General features: G+C 35.0%; 1 protein-coding gene across 1 annotated transcript in view; it reads left to right on the top strand.

The window, feature by feature from the left end:
* RSBN1L (round spermatid basic protein 1 like) overlaps positions 1-21,340 on the top strand; it is a 62,508-nt gene extending 41,168 nt beyond the window's left edge. The window contains exons 4-8 of the mRNA XM_065884033.1: positions 10,643-10,780; positions 12,531-12,673; positions 15,643-15,810; positions 20,501-20,609; positions 20,699-21,340. Coding sequence (XP_065740105.1) covers positions 10,643-10,780; positions 12,531-12,673; positions 15,643-15,810; positions 20,501-20,609; positions 20,699-21,340 — 1,200 coding nt within the window. The remainder of the gene's footprint in view (positions 1-10,642; positions 10,781-12,530; positions 12,674-15,642; positions 15,811-20,500; positions 20,610-20,698) is intronic.
* Positions 21,341-23,294: the final 1,954 nt, after the last annotated feature.

Genomic DNA, 23,294 nt, shown 5'->3' on the forward strand with positions numbered 1-23,294 from the left:
AGAAGAAATAATTGCCCAAAGTCCTTTGGTATTAGATCATTCATTTGTTTTTCATTTATTATGTCTGCTAAGTGCTAGGTTTTATGGTAGGCCTCTTGACTTCCAATGTGATTTGTTTCCACTGTATCATAAACTTTCTGCTGCTATACTATGCAAGTTATTTCCATCATCTTTTAAATGTCACAATACTTACATTTGCTTTTCAGATAGCTTTTAAGGTTAGGAATTATTAATTTTTTATTAAATGATAATTTTCATCCTAATTTGTGCAGTGTGTACAACATGAAAACCATGCTTCCTTTTATTAAATACGTGATGCTGGGACTTGTTAATCATGCCAGTGTGTGGCTAGGTTGTGGGTCTCAAGTCCTTGAAGTGCCACCTACCCTAGTTGCCATTACCTCTTAGGGTTCTTGGATAATACGTATGGCACAGAGGGAACTCTAGGCAGATGCATCCTCTTTGTTACCAGTTGTGGCTCTGGCCCCCTATCTATGTGATCTGCAAGGACTGCTTTTAAATAATTAATTAATTAGGCTGTGTTGGGTCTTCGCTGCTGCTCCCTAGTTGTGGTGAGCGGGGACTACTCTGTTGTGGTGCACGGGCTTCTCATTGCGGTGGCTTCTTCTTGTGGAGCATGGGCTCTAGACGTGTGGGTTTCAGTCTTTGTGGCACACGGGCTCAGTAGTTGTGGCTTGCGGGCTCTAGAGTGCAGGCTCAGTAGTTGTGGTGCATGGGCTTAGCTGCTCCGCGGCATGTGGGATCTTCCCGGACCAGGGCTCGAACCCTGTCCCCTGCATTGGCAGCTGGATTCTTAACCACTGTGCCACCAGGGAAGCCAAAGGACTGCTTTTAGTTCTGCAGCTTTAGATTTCGTGGCAGGAAGCTGCCTGTGCACGGTCCATGTGCCTTTACCTCAGTATCCTCCAGATCCAGCCATTCCTATGGTATGAAGAGGAGTATCTAGCGAAAAGCTTTCCTGAACTGGTCATTTGATGTTTCCCCAAACTGGATTTTTACTTTGCTTGTTTTTTTAAGAGCTTAGAAGACTGAGGAAGTTGTTTTCTGCAGACCAGTTTTGTTTGGTTTTTTGTTTAATTAAAACCAGAGCAGCGAAAAGAATTTGCCCTAAATTCTGTAGAAACTAAGAGGACAGTATAGGTAAGATGTAGCTGTTTCTATGATCTTTATAGTGATAATGCTTTTCTTTGTGATAATACTCTGTAGTTGTCACAGAAATTCATTTTTGCATTTGTTTAGCCTTTATCCTTGAAACATGTTAACTTGAGATTTTTTTGTGTGTGTATGGGTATATATATGTTAACACACATGCACGTGCACATGCACATACACAATACTGACAAAAGGATCAAGACATCCTGTTCTTTGATTTTGGAATTCTTTTTACTTGCATAATTCTATATTTCGTCTTCATCTATATCCCTGCCAATTGCCTGAAGAATCTGAAGACGTGGTAGAATTATATATTGTCTTATAGGTCATGTCATTTTTCTGATGTTAGTGGTATAATATCAAACAAACTGTATGAAATAAAATTCTATTTGAGAATAGAAATGGATTTTTGTAGAAAGTTTGTAACATATCTATATCAGTTATTTTGCTGCAAATCAAACCGAAACCCTCAAAACAAAGTGGCTTAAAGATTTTTCTCACAATCTGTTGGACTCTCTGGACAGTCTTTGTCAGCTCAGCTGGGGGCGGCATGGCCTCAACCATGTCTGATGGTTTGCTGATCAGTTGGTCTTAGGAGACCTTGCTTATTTGTCTGGCGGTTTGGTGCAATGTCGATTGGGGCGATAATCACATTTTTCTCATCATTTAGCAGGTTAGCCTGGGCTTGTACACATGTTGATAGTTGCAGGGTAAATAGAGCAGAAAGAGGGGGCAAGCCTCTGCTTGTTTTGTGTTTGCTGATGTCCCATTGGCCAAAGGAAGTCATGAGGCCAAACCCAGATTCACTTCTTGATGATAGGAGTGACACAGTAACATTGCTCAGAAGTGAGCATACATGCTTGGGAAGAGTTTTTAGCCATTTGAACTCATCCACATCTGTCTTAGTTTTTCTGCCATCTCTATTTTCTTCAAATACTCATTTGGACATTGATCGTTCTCCTGTGCCTTTGATGGTAGGGAAACAGAAAGGCTAGTAAGACAGGAGTTTTATCTGTCAAGAAACAATTGAGATTTCTGTCTTGCCATACAATATTTAATCAGCATGCACTCCAAACTCTGTAGTAAGAACTGTGAGAATATGAAAACTGGGGCAATTATCTTCTAATCACCCTTTTCCCTCCCCCAAACTCTAAATCTTATTTTTTATTTTAGCCTGGTTCTGAGTTGCTTGTAGCAAATAATTTATGTCAAGTGTTAACTCATAATTAAATGGCTAATATTTTAATAGTGAAACAGTTATTAAATCTGGTCGGATCTGTTAGCCTTGCCTCTCTGCAAAATGAGGGGAGAGAACTAACATTTATTGAATTCATGGGTCATTCACCATGCTAGGCCAGTAAAGATGATTTGACATACCATCTTTGACCACTGCCAGCCTTTGTACTGAATTTTCATTTTGACCAGTTGTGCTTGTCATGTCCTCCTTGAATGCTTTTGAACTGATCTGTTTGTTATAGCAGGTACCAGATGTTCTAATTGAGAGACTTTTTCCTTTTTGTACTAGTTTAAAAATGATTAATAACAATTTTATTCTTATTTTAGTTATAGTTACATGGATATTTTTGAAATGTTGATTATATGTTATTTCTTGTTATATGTTTTAATTTGAAAGGATATGCCAGATGTGATGGGGAATGGCTCCCCCTTGTGGCACACATATTTTTGTTAGATGTTCAGATTGCCTCAGTAGGAATGTGGTGAGCTGGTCTTGTTTTTTAAAATACGAGACTCCCTTCTTTCCTCTTGCCCTCCCCCACCAAAAAGCTCACCAGAATTGAACCAATAGCCTCTTCTGCCCTCACCCCCTCAATTTTTTGCTGTAATAACTGTCCTGTTTTTGTGTTTTCTTTGCATTAATGATGATACTAGCTAGAAGCATCTATAATATCTTCTATATTTATTATGGATAACTATACTGTATAAAGTATAAAGTATTTATAACGTATTCTGTGGAATTTTTACTATCTTGGGATGTTTATAGGTACACTAAAAGAAAACAAGTAAATAAGAAAAACAGGTTTTGAAGTCAAAATAGTTTGTCTAATACTGGGCCAAATAAGTTATGTTTGTTTACTGTGAGACTTCTCAGAACCTAGCCTTTAATAGTGTGTGGTGAACCTCTCAAACAGGAAGAGTTTTCCAAACTTACTGGACTATAGAATCCTCTCTTCAGGAACTGACATATCAGGGAATACATTTTGGGAAACAGCATTATTTCAAGTGAGTCATGCCTCATGGTTTTTTGAATTACATGTGTCCATATTTGCTTCCCTTGTTGCAGCAGTTTTTATAAGTAAAATAAGAGAAAGCAGTATTGAGACTTATAGATTTACTTTTGGCAATGTATTTCCTGTCATAAAGGCTACTTTTTTCTTTGTAGCAAGCCAAACTCAGAATCATAAGGTTGTGTTTTTGTTTTTTAAAGATTATTTACGTAAAGAAAAATGAATAGGGTTTAGTTTAAACGTGATGTAACAGTTCTTTTCCCATTAACCAAAGCTTCTGAGATTTTGTTATTGACACTTACTGGCAGAGGGTTCAAGAAGTCTTTTATTTCCTGCTCTCCAGTCTCCCCCACCCCCCCCCCTTTAAAACATTTATAGAGAATAAATGAAGGGAAATGTGAAAATACAGTCATGGTGGTGGTAGGGTTTTTGCTCGGTAGGGAGACTCCAGGGGAGGTTTAGATTAAAAATGTTACATCTGTCAACAGCTTTTGCAAATATATGAATAAGTATCATTTCTGTCTTTTATTGTGTTTTTTGAGAAGTGTACCTAAATTGGGAGGAACAATATGTGTCCTCTTTGTAACTCTACATTTCCCTTTTAGGAAGCATATAGGGTATGTTTTAAAGCAGTGACATTTTTTGGTATTTCCAATTTAATTTTTTAACTGCATCAGAAAACTGATAGTGTGATGAATGTTTACTGAAGCAAATACAGTAATTTCACGTCAAGCGTCATCAGGATGTGAGATTTTCCAGATTAGCGGTTTTTCTAGATAATGGAAGCATACAGTTGTAAGGACCAAGATTTATCCTTTTCCTGAGCATATACAACATAACTTATCTCTTTTATTTTCAGTCTAGGCTTGTCATTATGATATTATAATATTGATGACCTAGGGGAGCTGCAGCTGTGCTTACCTCTTGCCCCTCCTTCCTCTTCTAAACTTGTGGTTTCTTATCCTTTATGATTTTAGATGTTAGTTAGAATTATGCCTAGTGTAGAAACATATATGTAAGAAGAGGATCCTTCTGTGAATCATGGCCTTTGTGACAGTAATTTTGACTATTTAGAGATTCTTTCAACTCTTTTCTGTTTCCTTCTCCCATCCCACTGCTTTTGAGTTGTAATTGTTGGATAGATTATTTTTGGAGAATTGAGGCTTTTTTCCTTATGATTATTATAGATTTACTTTTATTCCATGTAATAGAGAAAACTGGATTATTTGCTATATAATATTGCTATATAATAGGTATCGCATAATAAAAGGTGTACTATTTACTTTTTTGTGAAAAGTGTGTGGATTATATTCTTATAATTTTTTTTACCAACTTAAGATGTATCTATATGGTTCATCAAGAAGTATATACTTTTTGAATTTGAATACATTGTTATGTGTCATTTTCCATTTTTGAAACATTAAATTAATGGTTCAAACTGATTTAGTATATGTTTCAGGTATTGGGTTATTAATCTAGAAAGTTGTATTAAATGGTATGTAATTAAAAGTTACATTACAGTGTGTTTGTTTATTTTAATTGGGGGATAGTTGATTTATAATATATTAGTTTTAGGTGACAAGGTCAGAATTTTTATAGATTATACTCCATATAAAGTTGTTAAAAAATATTGGCTATATTCCCTGTGCTGTACATTATATCCTTGTACCTTATTTATTTTATACATAGTAGTTTGTACTTTTTAACTCCCTGCCCCTGTCTTGCTCCTCCCTCCTCCCCCATTCCCCGTCCCCCTCCGTACAGGTAACCACTAGTTTGTTTCTATATCTGTGAGTCTGTTTCTCTTTTGTTATATTCATTCATTTTACTTTTTAGATTCCATATATAAGTAATAATACACAGTATTAATCTTTCTTTGTCTGACTTATTTCACTTAGCATAATATTCTCCAGGTCCATCCATGTTGTTGCAAATAGCAAAATTTCATTCTTTTTTATGGCTAAATAGTATTCCATTGTATGTATATACCACATCTTTTTTTTTTTAACTCATCCTGTGAAGCTGTTGTCTTCTGCTTTTACATAATATTCATTAATTGTTTACTCTCCTCAATATGTGAATTTATGGCTATTTTTTTAATCCCTAATGATTACTTGTATAGTATAGGTCCTTTTTGATTTTGTTCTGTCCTGGTCCTGTTTTTTTTTAATTTTATTTATTTACTTTTGGCTGTGTTGGGTCTTCGTTTCTGCATGAGGGCTTTCTCCAGTTGCGGCAAGTGGGGGCCACTCTTCATCGCGGTGCATGGGCCTCTCACTGTCGTGGCCTCTCTTGTTGTGGAGCATAGGCTCCAGACACGCAGGCTCAGTAGTTGTGGCTCATGGGCCCAGTTGCTCCGCGGCACATGGGATCTTCCCAGACCAGGGCTCGAACCCATGTCCCCTGCATTGGCAGGCAGACTCTCAACCGCTGCGCCATCAGGGAAGCCCTATACCACATCTTTGTTATCCATTCATCTGTTGTTGGACACTTGGATTGCTTTTATATCTTGGCCATTGTAAATAATGCTGCTATGAACATTGGGGTGCATATATCTTTTTGAATTAGTGTTCTCATTTTCTTCAGATATATACCTAGGAGTGAAATTGCTGGATCGTATGGTAGTTCTGTTTTTAGTTTTTTTGTTGTTTGTTTTTTGTTGTTGTTGTTGTTTATTGCGGTACGCGGGCCTCTCACCGCTGCAGCCTCTCCCGCTGAGGAGCACAGGCTCCGGACGTGCAGGCCCAGCGGCCATGGCTCACGGGTCCAGCGGCTCCGCGGCACATGGGATCCTCCCAGACTGGGGAACGAACCCATGTCCCCTGCATCGGCAGGCAGACTCCCAACCGCTGCGCCACCTGGGAAGCCCTGTTCTTAGTTTTTTGAGGAAACTCTATCCTGTTCTCCATAGCGGCTGTACCAATTTACATTCCCATCAACAGTGTACAGGGGTTCCCTTCACATCCTTTCCAACATTTGTTATTTTTGATCTTTTTGATGATAGCCATTTTAACGGGTGTGAGGTGATATTTCATTGTGGTTTTGATTTGCATTTCCCTGATGATTAGTGATGTTGAGCATCTTTTCATGTGCCTGTTGGCCATCTGTATGTCTTCTTTGGAAAAGTGTCTATTCAGGTCTGCCCGTTTTTTAATTGAGTTATACTGTATTTTAAAATTCAGATTACTTTCACAAGCTAAGATTTTGATTAATTTAATTTAATTTTTTTTTTTTTTTTTGCGGTACGCGGGCCTCTCACTGCTGTGGCCTCTCCCGTTGCGGAGCACAGGCTCCGGACGCACAGGCCCAGCAGCCACGGCCCACGGGCCCAGCCGCTCCGCGGCACGTGGGATCCTCCTGGACCGGGGCACGAACCCGCGTCCCCTGCATCGGCAGGCGGACCTCAACCACTGCGCCACCAGGGAAGCCCTAATTTAATTTTTAAAATTTAGTTTTAAATTTATTTATATCCATCCTATTGAGTCATCAGATTCTTATCTTTAATATTTGAAGAATGAATGTCTTAGAAGAAAATTGCTGTTTTGTTTTAAACCTGATAGCTAAGTATATGTAATTTATATAGAGACCATACTTAGTGGAATATATCTGTGTTGTGTGTTTTTTTGGTTTTTTTTTCCCTGCACTGCGTGGCTTGCGAGATCTTAGTTTCCCGGCCAGGGATTGAACCCGGGCCCTTGCCAGTGAAAGAGCGTGGAGTCCTAATCACTGGACCGCCAGGGAATTCCCTATCTGTGGTTTTAATAGTGGACAAACAGAATGTACTTTACAGTTGTAGCACATTTCGGTGAAAAGGGGAGAGAATTGTGCTTTTATTTTATTATAGCAAATTATGTGTTTAAGTGAATTTACATATAGTATATATGTATTTTGCCATGAGGTGACCAGAACTATGAAGATTCAAATACCATATTTAAGGTTATAATCCAACAAATAGAGTCTGTATTACTTTACTCTTTAAAATTCAGTTTCTCCCGAATATCCTTTGAAATAGTTATGAATTTTAATAGGGTATACTTTAAAAAAAATCATCAAAAGATATAGCCTCCTTTTAGGTAGCCTCAAAATAGACATAGGAGAGGAGGAAAAGTCAAATTTGTTTTAATTTAGTCTATTGTGTTAAAATTTCTAATATTTAGATGTGTTTTATTTTACTTGTAAACAAAGAACAACATTTGTAAACTTGGAAATTAACGTAAAGGAGTAATTTGAATGAAATGATATGGCTAGGTCAGTAATGTTCTCTTCAATCAGTGAAATGATCATTCCAACCTAAAACAGCAACATCTGGTTAAATCAAAGTTAGTTAACTACTTAAGTTATAAGTCATTTGTCTTTAATATTACCACCCAAGAAGCTTTACTTATTTTTTCTGTTACTAAACGATACATGTTTTTACTTAACATTTAAACACAGAAATTTTACTCTTAAGAGGGCTGAATGTTAAACTTGTTAATAACTAGTTCTGGTGTTTTTTTTTTTTTAATATTTATTTATTTGGTTGTGTCGGGTCTTAGCTGTGGCACGCAGGCTCCTTTAGTTGCGGCTTGAGGGCTCCTTAGTTGCGGTTCGCCTCCTCCTTAGTTGCAGCAGGCGGGCTCCTTAGTTGTGGCATGCAAACTCTTAGTTGTGGCATGCATGTGGGATCTAGTTCCCTGACCAGGGATCGAACCCAGGCCCCCTGCATTGGGAGCGAGCAATCTTAACCACTGCGCCACCAGGGAAGTCCTACTAGTTCTGTTTTTTTGATTATTAATTGTATTTATCCCTTCTCTATAGTTAAATACTGTTATAGTAGGGTTTTTGTTTGTTTTTTTTTTAGAATGGAAGTAGTTATTTGAATTGCATGGCAACCACTATGTAGAACTCCAAAATCTATTTCAGTTATTTGAGAAATGAGTTATTTCATGTTTTTGCCTATTAAATAAACTGTTATAATTTCAGACTTTACATTTCCTCAGAGTAGATTGTCTCTGACTCCCAAATCCTAACATTCATATTAAAGAGCATTCTTTCTTTATTGGTGTATCTTTTGTATGCATGTATTTAGTTCTTGCACATACTCCCTTGGAAAAAAAGAGTCCAGTAGACCATATATGCGTTTGCCTTTTGCTTTAAAAGTATGTTTAAAGTACCCATTTCTTTGCGAGAGCTCATAAATTCAGTTGTGCTTAGTACTTTGGAAGGATCCCCTCCCTGAACATTCCTCCCTGCCCTAATTATTTAGTTGATAATTGAGTCACTGTCCAAATTATTCAGCTGATCCTTGTTGATGTTGATAATTGAGTCACTGCCCAAATTATTTAGTTGATGTAGTAGAATGAACCAGCTGGATGGCAAAGACTTTCTTGATTCTGGCTTTGTTAGAACTGGTTAACGATTTAGATGAGTCATCTAAGTTTAAACAAGACAGAGAAGATTGAGGCACAGAAAATTTACTTATTTGTGTGAAGTGGAAATATTACCTAATGTGACTTGTAAGTCAAATGAATATTTCAAAGCACTTGTAAATTTGTGTTTTACAATAGAAGGTGTTTGATTTCACTGAATGGTCTTGAGGTCTCTCAAAAACACATATGACCATTTGCAGATCCAAAACTGAAGCCACAAGCTCAGAGTCACACAACAGAATTGATATCAGTTCTTATAAATTTGCTAAATTTCAACTTGATATTTTTAGCTTTGTTAGACTGCATTACAGAAATGCATAGTGATGACTAATTTTCCTGTTGTAGTACTCTTAGGATATCTAAACATCTGAAGCCTAAATATTATTGTAGAGTCAGATTTTAACTTTTAGCTCTCTCAGTATTGGAGATGCTAGGAACTTTTGGGAGAGAAGAAAAAGGTCAGATCATGAGTACAAAATGGGGACACAGACCCCAACTTTTTTTTGTAACTTGGGGATTGGAGCAAGGTTTTATGGTTCTGAGAAGTGAATTTGTGATAGTGCATGAAAACTTAACCTTGTAATTCTGGTAAATTTATTAAGGAATTAACGTATCATTGTTATGCTGTTTTGCTTATTATGCTAAAAAATAAAATTCTCAAATGCTCTATTACGATAGAACTTTTATTGTCATGTTTTTGTTGTGGGTGGGGGCTTAAATACATTGATACAGAATACTATCTATATCAGCTGCAATTGTGGGAATTCACCTTGTGATATGAAAATATTTTAGAGTCTGTGTCCCTGATGTGATGAAAGCTCATCCATCTGGGTTTGTCTGGTACGGGACTTTCCATTTTAAAACTGGGATAGACCCAGGCAAACTGAGACAATGTAATTTCCCTACAGTTAGTGGCCATAAAGGCTGATCCAGAGAAAAAAATAATTAGGATTTTGCTTGAAGTTTGTTTATGAAAAGAAGTTGTTTTGCTTTAAAAATACTCTTGTTTACTACTGTTAGTATATGAGGTTTCTTTGCAAGATTTAAATGTGCTTTTGAAAACTTAGGTACCAGTGATCCTTGAGGTATATAGGTTGTTTTATTTTGGTTGATATTCAAATGATACCCATTTGCTCACACTGTACAATTACTGTTTTCTTTAGCAATCCGAGGTAAATCTTTCCGGTTAAGGAAACTCAAACTCAAGGAATTTAAGTGATTTCTGGAGGTCACATAGCTGGTAGATAGCAAAGGTAGACAGATTTGGGACCTAGGACTTTTGGTTCTCAAGCTCTAGTAGATTTTCATCAGAAAAATGTAAACTGGATCCTAGTTAACATGCTAAGATCATTCCTGGTGGCCTTTTGGACATACAAACTACTGGTGATGGTTAAATGCAACGTTTTCAGAGGGTCTACTTTTGAAAATTCTGACAAAAAGATATGAACCACTTAGGAAAATATAGGTACAGGAACTTCTGAATATAATTTCAATGGCACTGTAGATCAAATAATAAACTGCTCTGTTATAAGGAGAAATTATAGTTAGTTGTCTGGAATTACGCTGTTTATCTCAACTGTATTTTCATAAGCAGTGTGTAGGAATAGCTAGAGAAGGTAAAATAGCTTGATTTTGTGCCGATCTTTTCTTTTTTTTTAAGTGCCTTATTTTTTTTACTGTTTGTGAAAGGCTTTTTTTTTGTTGTTTTGCTTGCCACACATTATGTTCTAATATTTTCAGACAACATAATTTAGTGTTATCCAGTGATAACAGGCATTATCTTATGTTTAACTTAATTAACTCCATATCCTTCAGGTAAAAAGAACGTATTCTCACGGTACTTATAGAGCTGGCCCAATGCGACAGATCAGCTTGGTGGGAGCAGTAGATGAAGAAGTGGGAGATTACTTCCCTGAGTTCCTTGACATGTTGGAAGATTCACCATTTTTAAAAGTAAGAGAAAACAATATCAAGCAGTCTAAGTTGTGGGAGTTACTTTCATGCTACTAGTGATAACAGATCATGGCTGTTTCAGAATTATAAAAACTTTGATTTCATTTGAATTATAAGGAAGAGATGACAAAGTAGAAGTAATTCTTGTGTAGTGTTGTGTGTGTGACTTCTCAGGTACTAATTTTAATGGCAAAGCTAAGTGGTGGACCAGAAAATAACACTTGCCTGTAGCTGCCACTTTAGGAAAATAAGTTCCATCCGTTTATCAGCTTTTTATAAACTGAGTGCCAGAGGATTTAAGAGGTACGGGAAGGATGTCTACTAAATTAAAGCGTTCAGGACAAGGGAGTGGCAGTTTGGGTTTGTGGAAAACTGGCCTGGGAAGTTGTATAACTATTTCAATCTTGCGAGATCCTACCTAGGTTGGGCAAGCCGTTTAAACTTTCTAGGCTTCAGTTTCCTCATCCATAAAATAAGGTATTTAAACTATGCAGCTTTAAGGCCCCTTTAAATGATTTTTAGCCAGATTCTGTTCTGGTTTTTTTTTCCCCCAACAGTCTCTGCATTCCAGAAAATATTTCTTCTTATGGGCGGCTGGGGCTTTCCTATTGAGAGAAAAATCTCTGATCTATGTAGTTAGGTCAGTTATTTAATCAGTAATTCAAAGCTAAAAATGTGACAAGATCAGTTTGTCTCTAGTATTTGCCACATAGTCTGTTAAACATCTCTTCTTTTTTCACTTCTGCATGCTTAATTTTCTAGTCTATATGTGTATATATATCTTTTTCTTGCTTTTCTTTTTCACCCTACTCCATGCCCCTTTTATTTCCTTTTTTGTTCCTTTTAAACCTTTGGTTCCTTGTCTGTTTCACCCAACTAGTGACATGGAATTTGGTTGCACTTATTTTGAGTGCTATTTTAAAAACACCATCATTTAAATATTTATGTTTCAGATTTTAATTTTAAAAGCAAATGAGCTAAATGCATTCTTTCTGGAGAAATTTAATTTGACAAGCTCCCCTTTTTGGAAAGGGTGTATGGTTTTTAAAAAAATACTCATTTTGTCACCATTCCATGGATAGTGGCCCTTGGTCATTTCTCTTTTCTTTTCAAAGATGTTAATTTCTGCTTTTAGACCAGCAACCTTTTCAAGAAACTACTACACAAATAAATTTTGATTTTGGTTTAGTTTTCCTTTTTGTTTTGTTAGGTTTTGATTATAACTAATCAGAGGTATATCCCCCCTCCCCCCCCCCCTTTTTTTTTTTTTTGCGGTACGCAGGCCTCTCACTGTTGTGGCCTTGAACCCATGTCCCCTGCATCAGCAGGCGGACTCTCAACCACTGCGCCACCAGGGAAGGCCCACCCCCTTTTTTTTTGAGGTATCCATTTTTTAAACTCAGTTGTTCATTTTTATAGATTCTCATGGAAGACACTTATTTTGCCAACTAATTAACATCATATGACCCATATATTGGTAGAAGGAAGAATAATAAATGATAAATACAGTGAATCATACCTCTGGCAGGGTTGGGGAAGTAGGGAAAACCATCCAAGAATAATTACTCTCTTGTTATGTTTGGAATAGAATATTATGAAGGAAAATTTATGAATATATATGAATATATTTAAAATAGGTATGTATTTCAAATGTATGTATGAAATTTTGTCAAGGGGACAATAGTCTTTAATGTATATTTGAAGATACATTTTAAAAATAATTAATTTCTCTGTAATTATTTGCCTCTAGTGTACACTGCCATGGGGGACACTATCTAGTCTAAAATTAGAGAGTCGAAAAGATAGTGATGATGGTCCCATCATGTGGGTACGCCCGGGAGAACAAATGATCCCTGTGGCTGATATGCCAAAGTCACCTTTCAAAAGGAAAAGGTATGTTGGATATAAATGTTTTTTGCTGGGGATGGGTATTTGTACATTGGTATGTGTATATTGTTGAAATTTGGAGGAAGAAGGAAGGGAAAATTTAGAGTGTAATTGAAATGTAAGTTCAAAAATGGTTACACATGCTGATATAATTTCTTATAAGTATCAAATATAAATAAAACATGAAAAAGGTAGGCAAATGACAATAAATTGTAACTAGGAATGGAAAAAATATCATTCACAACAGAGACATAAACTGTTTTGGAATAAATTTAATGAATATTCAGAAATAAATTTAAATAATATTCATTTTAAGAAAACTGAAACATCTTATGAAAGATATAGAATACGATCTAAACAAATGTTTAGATCTGTGTTCTGGATTGGACAAAAATGATAGTCCTTTGGAATTTTTAGCATTACAAATGGACTAACACTTCCAGCACTGGATAAAATAATTTTAAAGTTCATAAGGAAGAATAAGTAAAGTCAGTCTAGAAAGCTGTGAAAAAGAAGGTAAGTATGAGGGGGGGACCTTGTCTTACTCAATATTAAAAAGTACTATGTAGCTCAAAAAGATCATTGGAATACGATAGAGTACACAAACAGATCAAAGTATATTGGGAACTTAATAATGAGATAAGTGGGAAAAGAAAAATTTATTTAATGAATAATGCTGGCATAAATGGGAGTCCATTTGGAGGAAAACAAAGCCATAACCCCAATGTTATATAAGAAGTAAGGGATTTGAACATAATAAATAAAAAATAAAAATATTAGAATAAAATGCTTAAGCTTAGGAGAGATCTTCCTAAGCAAAGATTAAAAGATACAATGATAATACTATTTGTGAGAGAAAAGACATCAACAACAAAGTTCAAAACTATGATAGACTGGCATTTGTAACATGTGACAGACTAAAGTTAATATACAAAGAGCATTTCTAAATTGAGAAGAAAAATGTAGAACAACCCAATAGAAAAATAGGCCCCAGGTAGTCGATTGTATATTAAATATATATTAAAAGAATTATGAGATATTATTTTTACCTGTTACATTGGCAAAAATTATTAACAGAGCGAGTATATTACAGGCTGGTTGGTAAGTACGTGAGGAAACAGGGTAATATATATTATTGGTCTATGGGTGAGCTTCTGTAATCATTTTTTAGAAGTAATCTAAAATAGCTCATAAAGTTTAACATATGTATACTCCTTGAACCAGGACCCCTACTTTTGGGAACTTGTCCCAAGAAATAAAAGCACTAAAGGTAAATGTATAAGAATGTTAATTGCAGCATCTATTACATTGATATAAATTTTAAAATGGTCTGAATGTCCATTAACAGGAGAACGGTTGAATACATTTTGGTACCTTCCTGTTAAAGAATGTGGTGAAATAGTTAATTTCATAATATGAAATTTTGTCTGTTGAGCTGGATATCCATGGTACTTGAAAAGAGCAAAATGTAGCGTATATGTCCAGTATGATTCTGTTTTTATGAAAAGAAATTTAAAAAAACATGTATAAGAGTATATTTATGTAAGCACAGAGAAAAGTGTAGAAGAATGTACACTAGCGTAACATTGATGGGAATGGAGTGGGTGATCCTGGGGGAGATAATCCTTTTTTTAGATGTCTAAAGATGGTCTCACTGGTCATAAATTTAAGAAGAAAAAACAACAGGGAGAAATGGTCATAGAGTAAAATGTAGGTTATATGAGAGCAGGGACAATGTTGTGCTTGTTACTAATGTGTCTCTAGCACCTAAACAGAGTGTCTGTTTAAAAAATAAATTTTGGTTCAATGAAATTTTTACAAGTTAAATTTTAAGTTGGTAGTAAATGGTAAACTTGGTGTGTATCTCAGTGATTCTTAATTTGGATTTACAAATCATTTTAAGAATCTGAAAGACTCTCCCTAGAATAATGCAGATATATACAGACTTTTACATGTAATTTAAGGGAGTTCACCAGCCCCTTGAGGAACTTGTAATCCTCAGGGATTACAATCCATGGTATATGTGGTCATTTCACATCACGTTATAGTCTGACCAACTAATGACAACAGTGCCCTAGGCACTGTGCCAAATGCTTTAATAAGGTCTTAATTCATTAGAATGTGGTATAATGAGGCGAGACTTGGTTTGAAAGCCTGTTAGCTTTCCACAGAAAGCAACATCATCATCTAGCTTTCTAATACCTGTAAAACATTAATCACAAACAGCAAAAAAGTATGTTAAAGCATTGTGTGTGTGTCTGTGTGAAAGTTTATATAAAACTGTAAGACAAGAGTGCACAAAAAGTAGTAAAGTAGTAGAGTTTGAGGGTGGGAAGTTAGAGAACCAAAAAGGAAGAGTGACCCTAGGGGTAGACTAGGATGAGACGAAAAAATAATGGGGGCAATCCTGATTTGTCTCTGGAAGCAACAGAAAAATCATACAGGGAGATAAATAAGATGATGACTCCCAAAATAAATTCTTCTCACCCAGTTCCCCTTCTGCAGCAAAATTGGAGAGGGTTTCTGCAGTGAGTGAGGCCAAGTAGGCAGCAGCTTCTGTATGCATATGGATTCTAGAAGGTGAGCGGTGGAGGAGAGGCCCAGTGGGAGATGTCTGTCCTCCAGGGTGGAGCTAAAGTGTTTTTTTCCCCTTACCTCCAATAAACCGTGCATGTTTTATGAAAGCACTTATTGCCTAGTGTTTTCTTGCTGTTTATTTTTTGGTCTATCTCTCACTAGAATATAACCTCCTACGAGAGAGTAAGGAACTTGTCTGTCTTATTCACTACTGTCTTGTTCAGTAGCTCCAGTGCTTAGATAGTGCCTGACACAGAGTAGGTGTTCTGTAACTATTAATGCGTTTAAAAAGTTAAACCTGTCAATACATCAGTACAAATGTTTGAAGGCAATTAAGCCTTAATATGCATAAGCCTGCCTCTCTCTGTCTCTTTATATGTATAATTTTGTTTCAACAGAACTACCAATGAGATAAAAAACCTGCAGTACCTACCTCGAACTAGTGAGCCTCGTGAGATGCTCTTTGAAGACAGAACAAGAGCTCATGCAGATCATATAGGACAAGGTTTTGAACGACAGACTACAGCTGCTGTTGGAGTGTTGAAGGCTGTGCACTGTGGAGAGTGGTATATATTAACTACTGCTATTTAATGGCTTCTAAAATTTTTCTTGGGAAGTTTTTCAGTAATTCTTTTTACTGTGGGGGAAAAAGTTTCATTTTCCCCTGTATTTGGATATCCTAGTTGTATAATTGTACTAAAGAAGATTTTCATTTGCTAGAATCTAGATTTTATCTTTTGGGCTTGACTGAAGTAGTTTCATTTCCTACGTGACTAGAGTTGAAAACAGTTGTCTTACCTAAGGTAATGGAAAACCTAAGGTTCACTTGGTGCTTATTGTATGCCCATTTACAAATGTTCAGTTAATTTTCTCTACTTTTAGGCCTGTATTTATTGCACAAAAGGGAGACTGAGGCTCCGGACTATCAAGTAATGTTGTCATAGTCGTATAATTAACAAGTGGTAGAGCTGAGTCTGATTTCAGAACTGACTCCAGATTCTTGTGTTTTTTCTTGATACTGTTTTAACTTGCTATCTTTCTAAGGTTTGGTATCTACTAAGTGTTTGTTTACCTTACTATATTAATTTTTTCTGGCTTTGCTTGTAAGTTTCACTGACTCTTTTGATAGATTAGAAAAATGGATAATTTTCTTAATGAAAATGGACAATATACTTAGAGGTGGTCATCCCATATGTTAAAAAAATTTCCATTTATTAAATTGATAAAACCCATAGAGCAAAGCTATATTTATACTATAAGATAACTTTGCTCAATTAGGTTTTGTTTTCAAATTGAGTATTGTTTGGGTATGAAACTTAAGATGGAATATGCTGTTTTGCTTATTAAATCAGTTGAATTAGATACTAAGTATGTAAGAAAATTTTCTAAGTAAAAATAAACTGTTTTTAATTCTGAAAGTATAAAATGTCAGTATTGTTGCATAGATTCCTAAGATGTTGTGAAAAATATTGCCTGTATTTTCTGTACAAGGAAATTTTTTCAGGGGCTGTGAATACAAGATTGACCCTTTGTTCAAAAGGGAAAATTTAAAGTAATATTTTATAAATTAATACTGAATGGGGAGGCCACTGTAAACTGACCTTCTTTCTTAACATAAATGAAGCTTTATCAATTTCAGATATACAAAGTAACTAGTACTGAACTAACCCTAAGAGGTCCTTAGGAAAATGACATTAATAGTTTATAATTCAATAATAATAATTTATAATTGTGTTTAAGTTAAATGGTAATTATCAAATATCTGTGGTTGGTCCCATATAGTTTCTAACATAATCTGGTTTAAAATACTAATTTTGTCAAAGAGTAAAGGCAAATTTATCTCTTTGGAAATCATTACAACCCCCTGTTTCAAATTAATGAGATTTTTCTTGAATGTTTGGTATAAAGGATTTAAGAGTGGCATCAAAATTTATTTAGGGTGAACTCTGATTTATAGATAGTATTTGTTAAAGTTAGCCATATAGTTACATTTTTTTTCAGAGATAAATATTCTTGCTTCTTAGCCTTAACTTTGTTTAAATCTCTCTTAAGCTCCTTTAAATTATTGTTGGTTTATGCTTGCTTCTCCACTTTATATGTTATTTGATGTTAGAGATTGTGTCCTGTCCTTCACAGGTCCATCATAGTTCCCTATGAATAGTTACTGAATGAAAAAACACTTGAAGCTAACAATTACACAGTGAAAAAGACTGTTGCCAAAGTATGAATATATTAGGTGGCCAGATTTAATTTGAGACAGATTTTGGAATGAGATGTTGCTAGCTCTGAGTTTTCTCAGTATTGTAAAATACAGTTTGCTTTCTATACCAATGCTGCTTTAATCTCTTAGGATTAAAGATGGTAAGAAAATAATTTGGTTGATGCTTTAAGAGGGTTTCATGGCTCTGATGCAGACGTGGTCTATGATCCCTTTATTGTTATTCCTTGTTGTTAAATTAAGCTATACTAAGGAAATTGGTGCCTTCTCTTAGTGTTCTCCTTATCTTAGTGTTTTGAGTTCTGCTCTTTTTCTCAAGGAGACATTAGAGTATTAGATTCTTTTTTTCATTAATTAATTAATTTATTTATTTATTATTTTTGGCTCTGTTGGGTCTTGCTGCTGCACACAGGCTTTCTCTAGGTGCCCTGAGCGGGGGCTTCTCTTCATTGCGGCATGTGGGCTTCTCATTGCAGTGGCTTCCCTTATTGTGGATCACGGGCTCTAGGCATGCAGGCTTCAGTAGTTGTGGCTCACCGGCTCTAGAGCACAGGCTCAGTAGTTGTGGCGCACGGGCTCATTGCTCCATGGCGTGTGGGATCTTCCCAGACCATGGCTTGAACCCGTGTCCCCTGCACTGGCAGGCAGATTCTTAACCACTGCGCCACCAGGGAAGTCCAAGATTCTTGACTTTATCTTAGAGCCAGGCTTAACACCAATTTGAGATAAAGGACTGGGATTGATTGAGACTACAAAGAAATCTTAAACTAGATAGACTTGTGAAGTGTTGATGAATTTTATATCACTTTTTAGTATTAGGAAGATAGAATTCACATAGATTTATGTATTTCAGGTTGCTTCTTGAGATCCAGTTTTTTGAAAAATCAACTATGGAAGTATAATTTGTATTCAGTAATACACACTCTTGTTATAAGTGTACAGTTTGATGTGTTTTGACAAATTTATACAGCCATGTTACCATTACCACGACTAAAATATAGAATATTTTGTTTCCTTCATATACCTTGGCAGTTAATCTCCCCCCATTCTTACCCCAGAACCAGACATCTATAAATCTATTTTCTGTCTTTATAGGTTAGTATTGCCTAGTCTAGAATCTCATTTAAATAGTATCATATGTTGCCTGACTTCTTTCACTCAGCATAGTGTTTTTGATACTCATCTATATTGTTATGTGTATTAGTAGTTCATTCCTTCGTGTTGCTGAGTGGTATGTCATTGTATAGATACATCACAATTGATTTATCCATTCACCTGATGATAGACATTTGAATTGTTTCCAGTTCGGGGTTTTTATGAATAAAGCTCTTATGAACATTCCCTTTCAAGCCTTTGTGTGCACATAAAATTTCATTTCATTTCAGTAAATACATAGAAATGGAATTACAGGGTCTTAGAGTAAGACAAAATAATTGTGTATAGAGACAGTTCTAAGTCTACAAAAGAAGTATTAGAATTTATCTAAGTCACAAGATAAGACAACATTGAAAAGTCACTTGTATATATTTTAATTCTATATATTAGCAATAAACACTTTGAAACATTTTCAAAATGAAAAGAAAAAATAATGCCAACTTATAAAAACATAAAATTATACCTGCTATGTAATGTGTAAGAACTTTCAATGGTATACTGCCATCTCTCCCTGCTCCCATTTATGGCCTTTGTGCTAATTATTATTAATACATTTTGCTTTATGTGTGCTATAACCATCCCCCCAAATATGTTGCTTTCTTTGGCATTAAGGAATTATTTCTGAAGAGATTTTTAAGATGAGAATAAAATATCTTTCATATTTACTATTACTTTGAATAGATCCATTCCTTTGAATAGATCTACATTTTCATCTAAATATCATTTTCCTTCAGCCTGAAGAAGTTTTTTAACATTCTTTGTTGTACTGGTCTTCTGGTGACAGATTCTCTCAGTTTTTGTTTGTCTGAAAATGTTTTTATTTCACACTTTCTTAAGGATATTTTGGGGGATATAGAATTCTAGACTGACTTTTTCTTTCAATACTTTAAAGATAGTGTGCTCTCTTCTGGCTTGCATTGTTTCTGATGAGAAGCCTGCAATCATTCTTACCCTCTTTCCCTGTATATTAATGTGATGCATGAGTTTTAGATTTTCTCTTTATCACTGCTTTTTTAAAATTTGGTTATGATTTCCTTGGTATGATTTGGGGGGGGGGTTGGTATTTATGTTTCTTGGGATTTTATTCCAAACTCCATTTTTGAGCATCTTTTATAAACATGTATTTGTATATTCTTAATTAATTGAAGAATTTGGGGATTTTTTATAAGTACTTTTCTATTGAATGTCTCTTAATTTTTAGGAGTTATTTAGGGATTTTTGGTATCATTGCAGTTATATATGTCTGTATTAAAAGAATGTATTCCCTTTCCCCTATATTTACCTCTAAATTTTATATTACATAGTATCTTTAATTTAGCACTTAATTTGTTGAAGTATTGACAACAAATTAAAGACTTTAAAGTCTTAACTTTAAGACTAAACACTTAGTTTTTTGATTTGCATAATTAACCAATTCAGGTCAATTTAATTTTGCAAAATATGGTTACACATAGCTATAATAAAATGAGGTGAGGCTGCTCCTGGAAATCTCCACCCCTTTGCAAGAGCCCTGATGATATGTCTGCCTCCTACCCCTTAAAATTCCCTTACTCTTCTCCCTTCAGGGAGAAGGTGTTTTTAGAGCATGAGCTCTCCCTTCTCCATTCCTTGATTAATGAATAAAGTTTCTGCTCTGCTATACCAAAGCGTGTGTGTGTGTGTGTGTGTGTGTAAATAAAATGAGTTGTTTGTATCCATATTTAGGTTGAAACTCATGGTGTTATCCCTTTGTTTAAATATGTAAAGTGGTATTCTAATTACAGTTCATTTCTAAGATAATACTTTGGTGTTGACCATAAACTTTTTTTGCTTTGAATTTAATAAGGACTTAGCAGAGTGAAACATTAATGGCAGACTCTTCATTATCTCATGTTCTTTTTTAGGCCTGATCAACCCCGAATAACCAAAGATGTAATTTGTTTTCATGCTGAAGATTTCTTAGAAGTAGTTCAACGAATGCAGTTAGATTTACATGAACCTCCACTGTCCCAGGTATATTTTAAACTATTATTATCTTCAATTTAATTTTTATTGTGGAAAAGACTTATTGGTATTTCTTGTTTTGTTTTGTTTTATTTTAGTGTGTCCAGTGGGTTGATGATGCAAAACTTAATCAACTGAGGAGGGAAGGCATTCGCTATGCCAGGATTCAGCTGTATGATAATGACATTTATTTTATTCCAAGGAATGTTGTTCATCAGTTCAAGACAGTTTCAGCTGTTTGCAGTTTAGCATGGCATGTTCGTCTCAAGTTATATCACTCAGAGGAGGACACTGCTCAGAATACAGTTACTCATGAAACATGCACATCACCAGATTCCACATCATCAGTTCTTGGACCTCACACTGACAACATGATTTGTGCTGTAAGCAAAACCTCCTTGGATTCTGTTTTTTCAGACAAACTTCATTCTAAATATGAATTACAGCAGATTAAACATGAACCTATTGCAACTGTAAGAATCAAGGAAGAACCTGTGAATGTTTATATTCCTGAAAAGACTGGAACACCAAATAATATGGATGGCAAGAATGTTAAAGCAAAATTGGATCATGTTCAATTTACAGAATTTAAGATTGATGTGGACTCTAAATTTGAAAATAGCAACAAAGATTTAAAGGAAGAAATGTGTCCTGGAAGTCTCATAAGTCTAGTTGATACAAGGCAACATAGTTCAACACATTCAAATCAAGAGAGAAAAGATGATAACATTTTGTGCTAAATTTGTATATACCATTTAAAATTGGTTTTTTTCTTAAACTTAATAATGTAATAAAGATTCGTGAATTCTGAAAGCAAGCCAAGAACTTGCTCCCAAGTCTGTTACAAATTATAGTTTATGTAGCTTTGTAACATTCCTCAGTGCCTGTCCATAACTGTGAAGTATCAAAGCACTTAGGGCCAGATGCACTGTAAACATTGCAGGTTTAAACAAAAGGAGTCTTTAAAAAAATCATTTGAGTTGGAGTTGTAGGTTTTAGAATAGAGCTGACATTAACATATATATATATATATATATATATATTTTTTGTAATATGAGCCAGAATTCTTTTTTGACAATTTAAGGCTTTTCCATAGAGCTTATTTATACCGATTTTTTCTTCATTTTAAATGTGTCAGCACTGTAGTGTAAATAGCTTTAACAAAACCTTTTTAGTGTGATTTATACTGAAATGTGAGCCACTTAATAAAGGTTCATAATAATATGTTTTCTGTTGGGTCTGCAAAAAAACCCCACCGAACTGACAATTCAGTTAAATCATTTATTTGATCTATTATGTTTCTGCTGGTATATCCACTTAGAGTGCTAATGGAGTGCAAATGTATGTATTCAAATCTTGTGAATATTTAAATTCCCCACACTGTGCAAGCATTTTTAAAACCAAGATTCAGTTATGAAAGCATATTTATATGTGTGTGTGTATGTATGGGAATATATATATATGTTATCATATTTTGCATAACTTCTTAAATTGCTGAATAAGATGAATATGTGAAACTTCCTATGCTCCCTGGAATACATTTTTAAATATTTATATTCAACATTAAGAGAGCAGCTTAGGTAATAGAATCAATTTTATAAGTTGGGAGAAACAAGGTCTGTTAGTGATATTTAACCCTTTAACTAATGAAGTTATGTGACCTGATTATATAGCCCTATAACATGAATTTTCTTTGTAGTGTATGGAATAAGAAGTTGAGAAAATTTTCTTACTAATCAGCACCCATACTATACCTAATAGTAGCTGAGAAAAAATGTTCAGTTACAGAAAGTTTAATTCTGAGCAGTTAAAATCCTCTATTACATTTTTCTTGAGGAACAGAAGGAAAATATGGCAAATACAAAATATTAAAATAAGGGCAGTGACTCAACTGCCATATACAAAGAGATAACTAACAAAATAAGATCTGTTACCTCATCTTTCTAAGCATCCCTCTCCCTACCCTAGCAAGGTAAACAACTTAGAGTATTTTTTTCTTTTTTCAAAAGAAGCTCTAGAAAGTAAAATTGGGATAGGAAACAGGATTGCCAGTGCCTAGCTAAAGATGATTAAAACAAATCTCTTCAATAATGGACTTCAGCACTGTTTCAGATTGCTTCCACTACTGTAATTAAAAGTCAAACAAATGTCTTCAGTGTATGCTTTGATGTTAGGAACTCTGCTGGTTGCAAATCTATTTTCTTTTACTTGAATTTGGTATTTTTCTGAGCTCATACTTTGGTTGATTACTTTCAAATGGGGTTCTTTGTGCTGCCTTTTGAGCTAGTGTTGCTATTCCACTTTGAGTGGTTTCTACTCCAGCCTCATTTGTGGTACCCATAAAACTGCTTATCTCTCTGGTCAGGGAGAAGCTTACTCAGAGGCATTTCATCAGGAAAAATAAACTGCAGCATTGATGTCATTTCTGGCCTCCAGTTTAAAAGGGTAGGCAAATATTGTAAGGAAATCTCAGTGGTTAGTAGAAAATCAGTATATTTGCAACATAGGAATTTTCATGACGTAAGGCAAGTATAAATCATGCAAATGTAAATAGGGATTTTTGTTTTATATATTACTTAACATGCTCCTCACCACCTTTATCTTCTATTTTTAGCTAAATTTATGTATTTTTACCTACCTTTTAGGGAGACAAAAGTTTATAACAAACCAGTATTGAAAATTGAGAGAGAATGT

The sequence above is a fragment of the Phocoena phocoena genome, chromosome 9 (assembly GCF_963924675.1).
Source record: "Phocoena phocoena chromosome 9, mPhoPho1.1, whole genome shotgun sequence".
NCBI classification, from domain to species: Eukaryota; Metazoa; Chordata; class Mammalia; order Artiodactyla; family Phocoenidae; genus Phocoena; species Phocoena phocoena.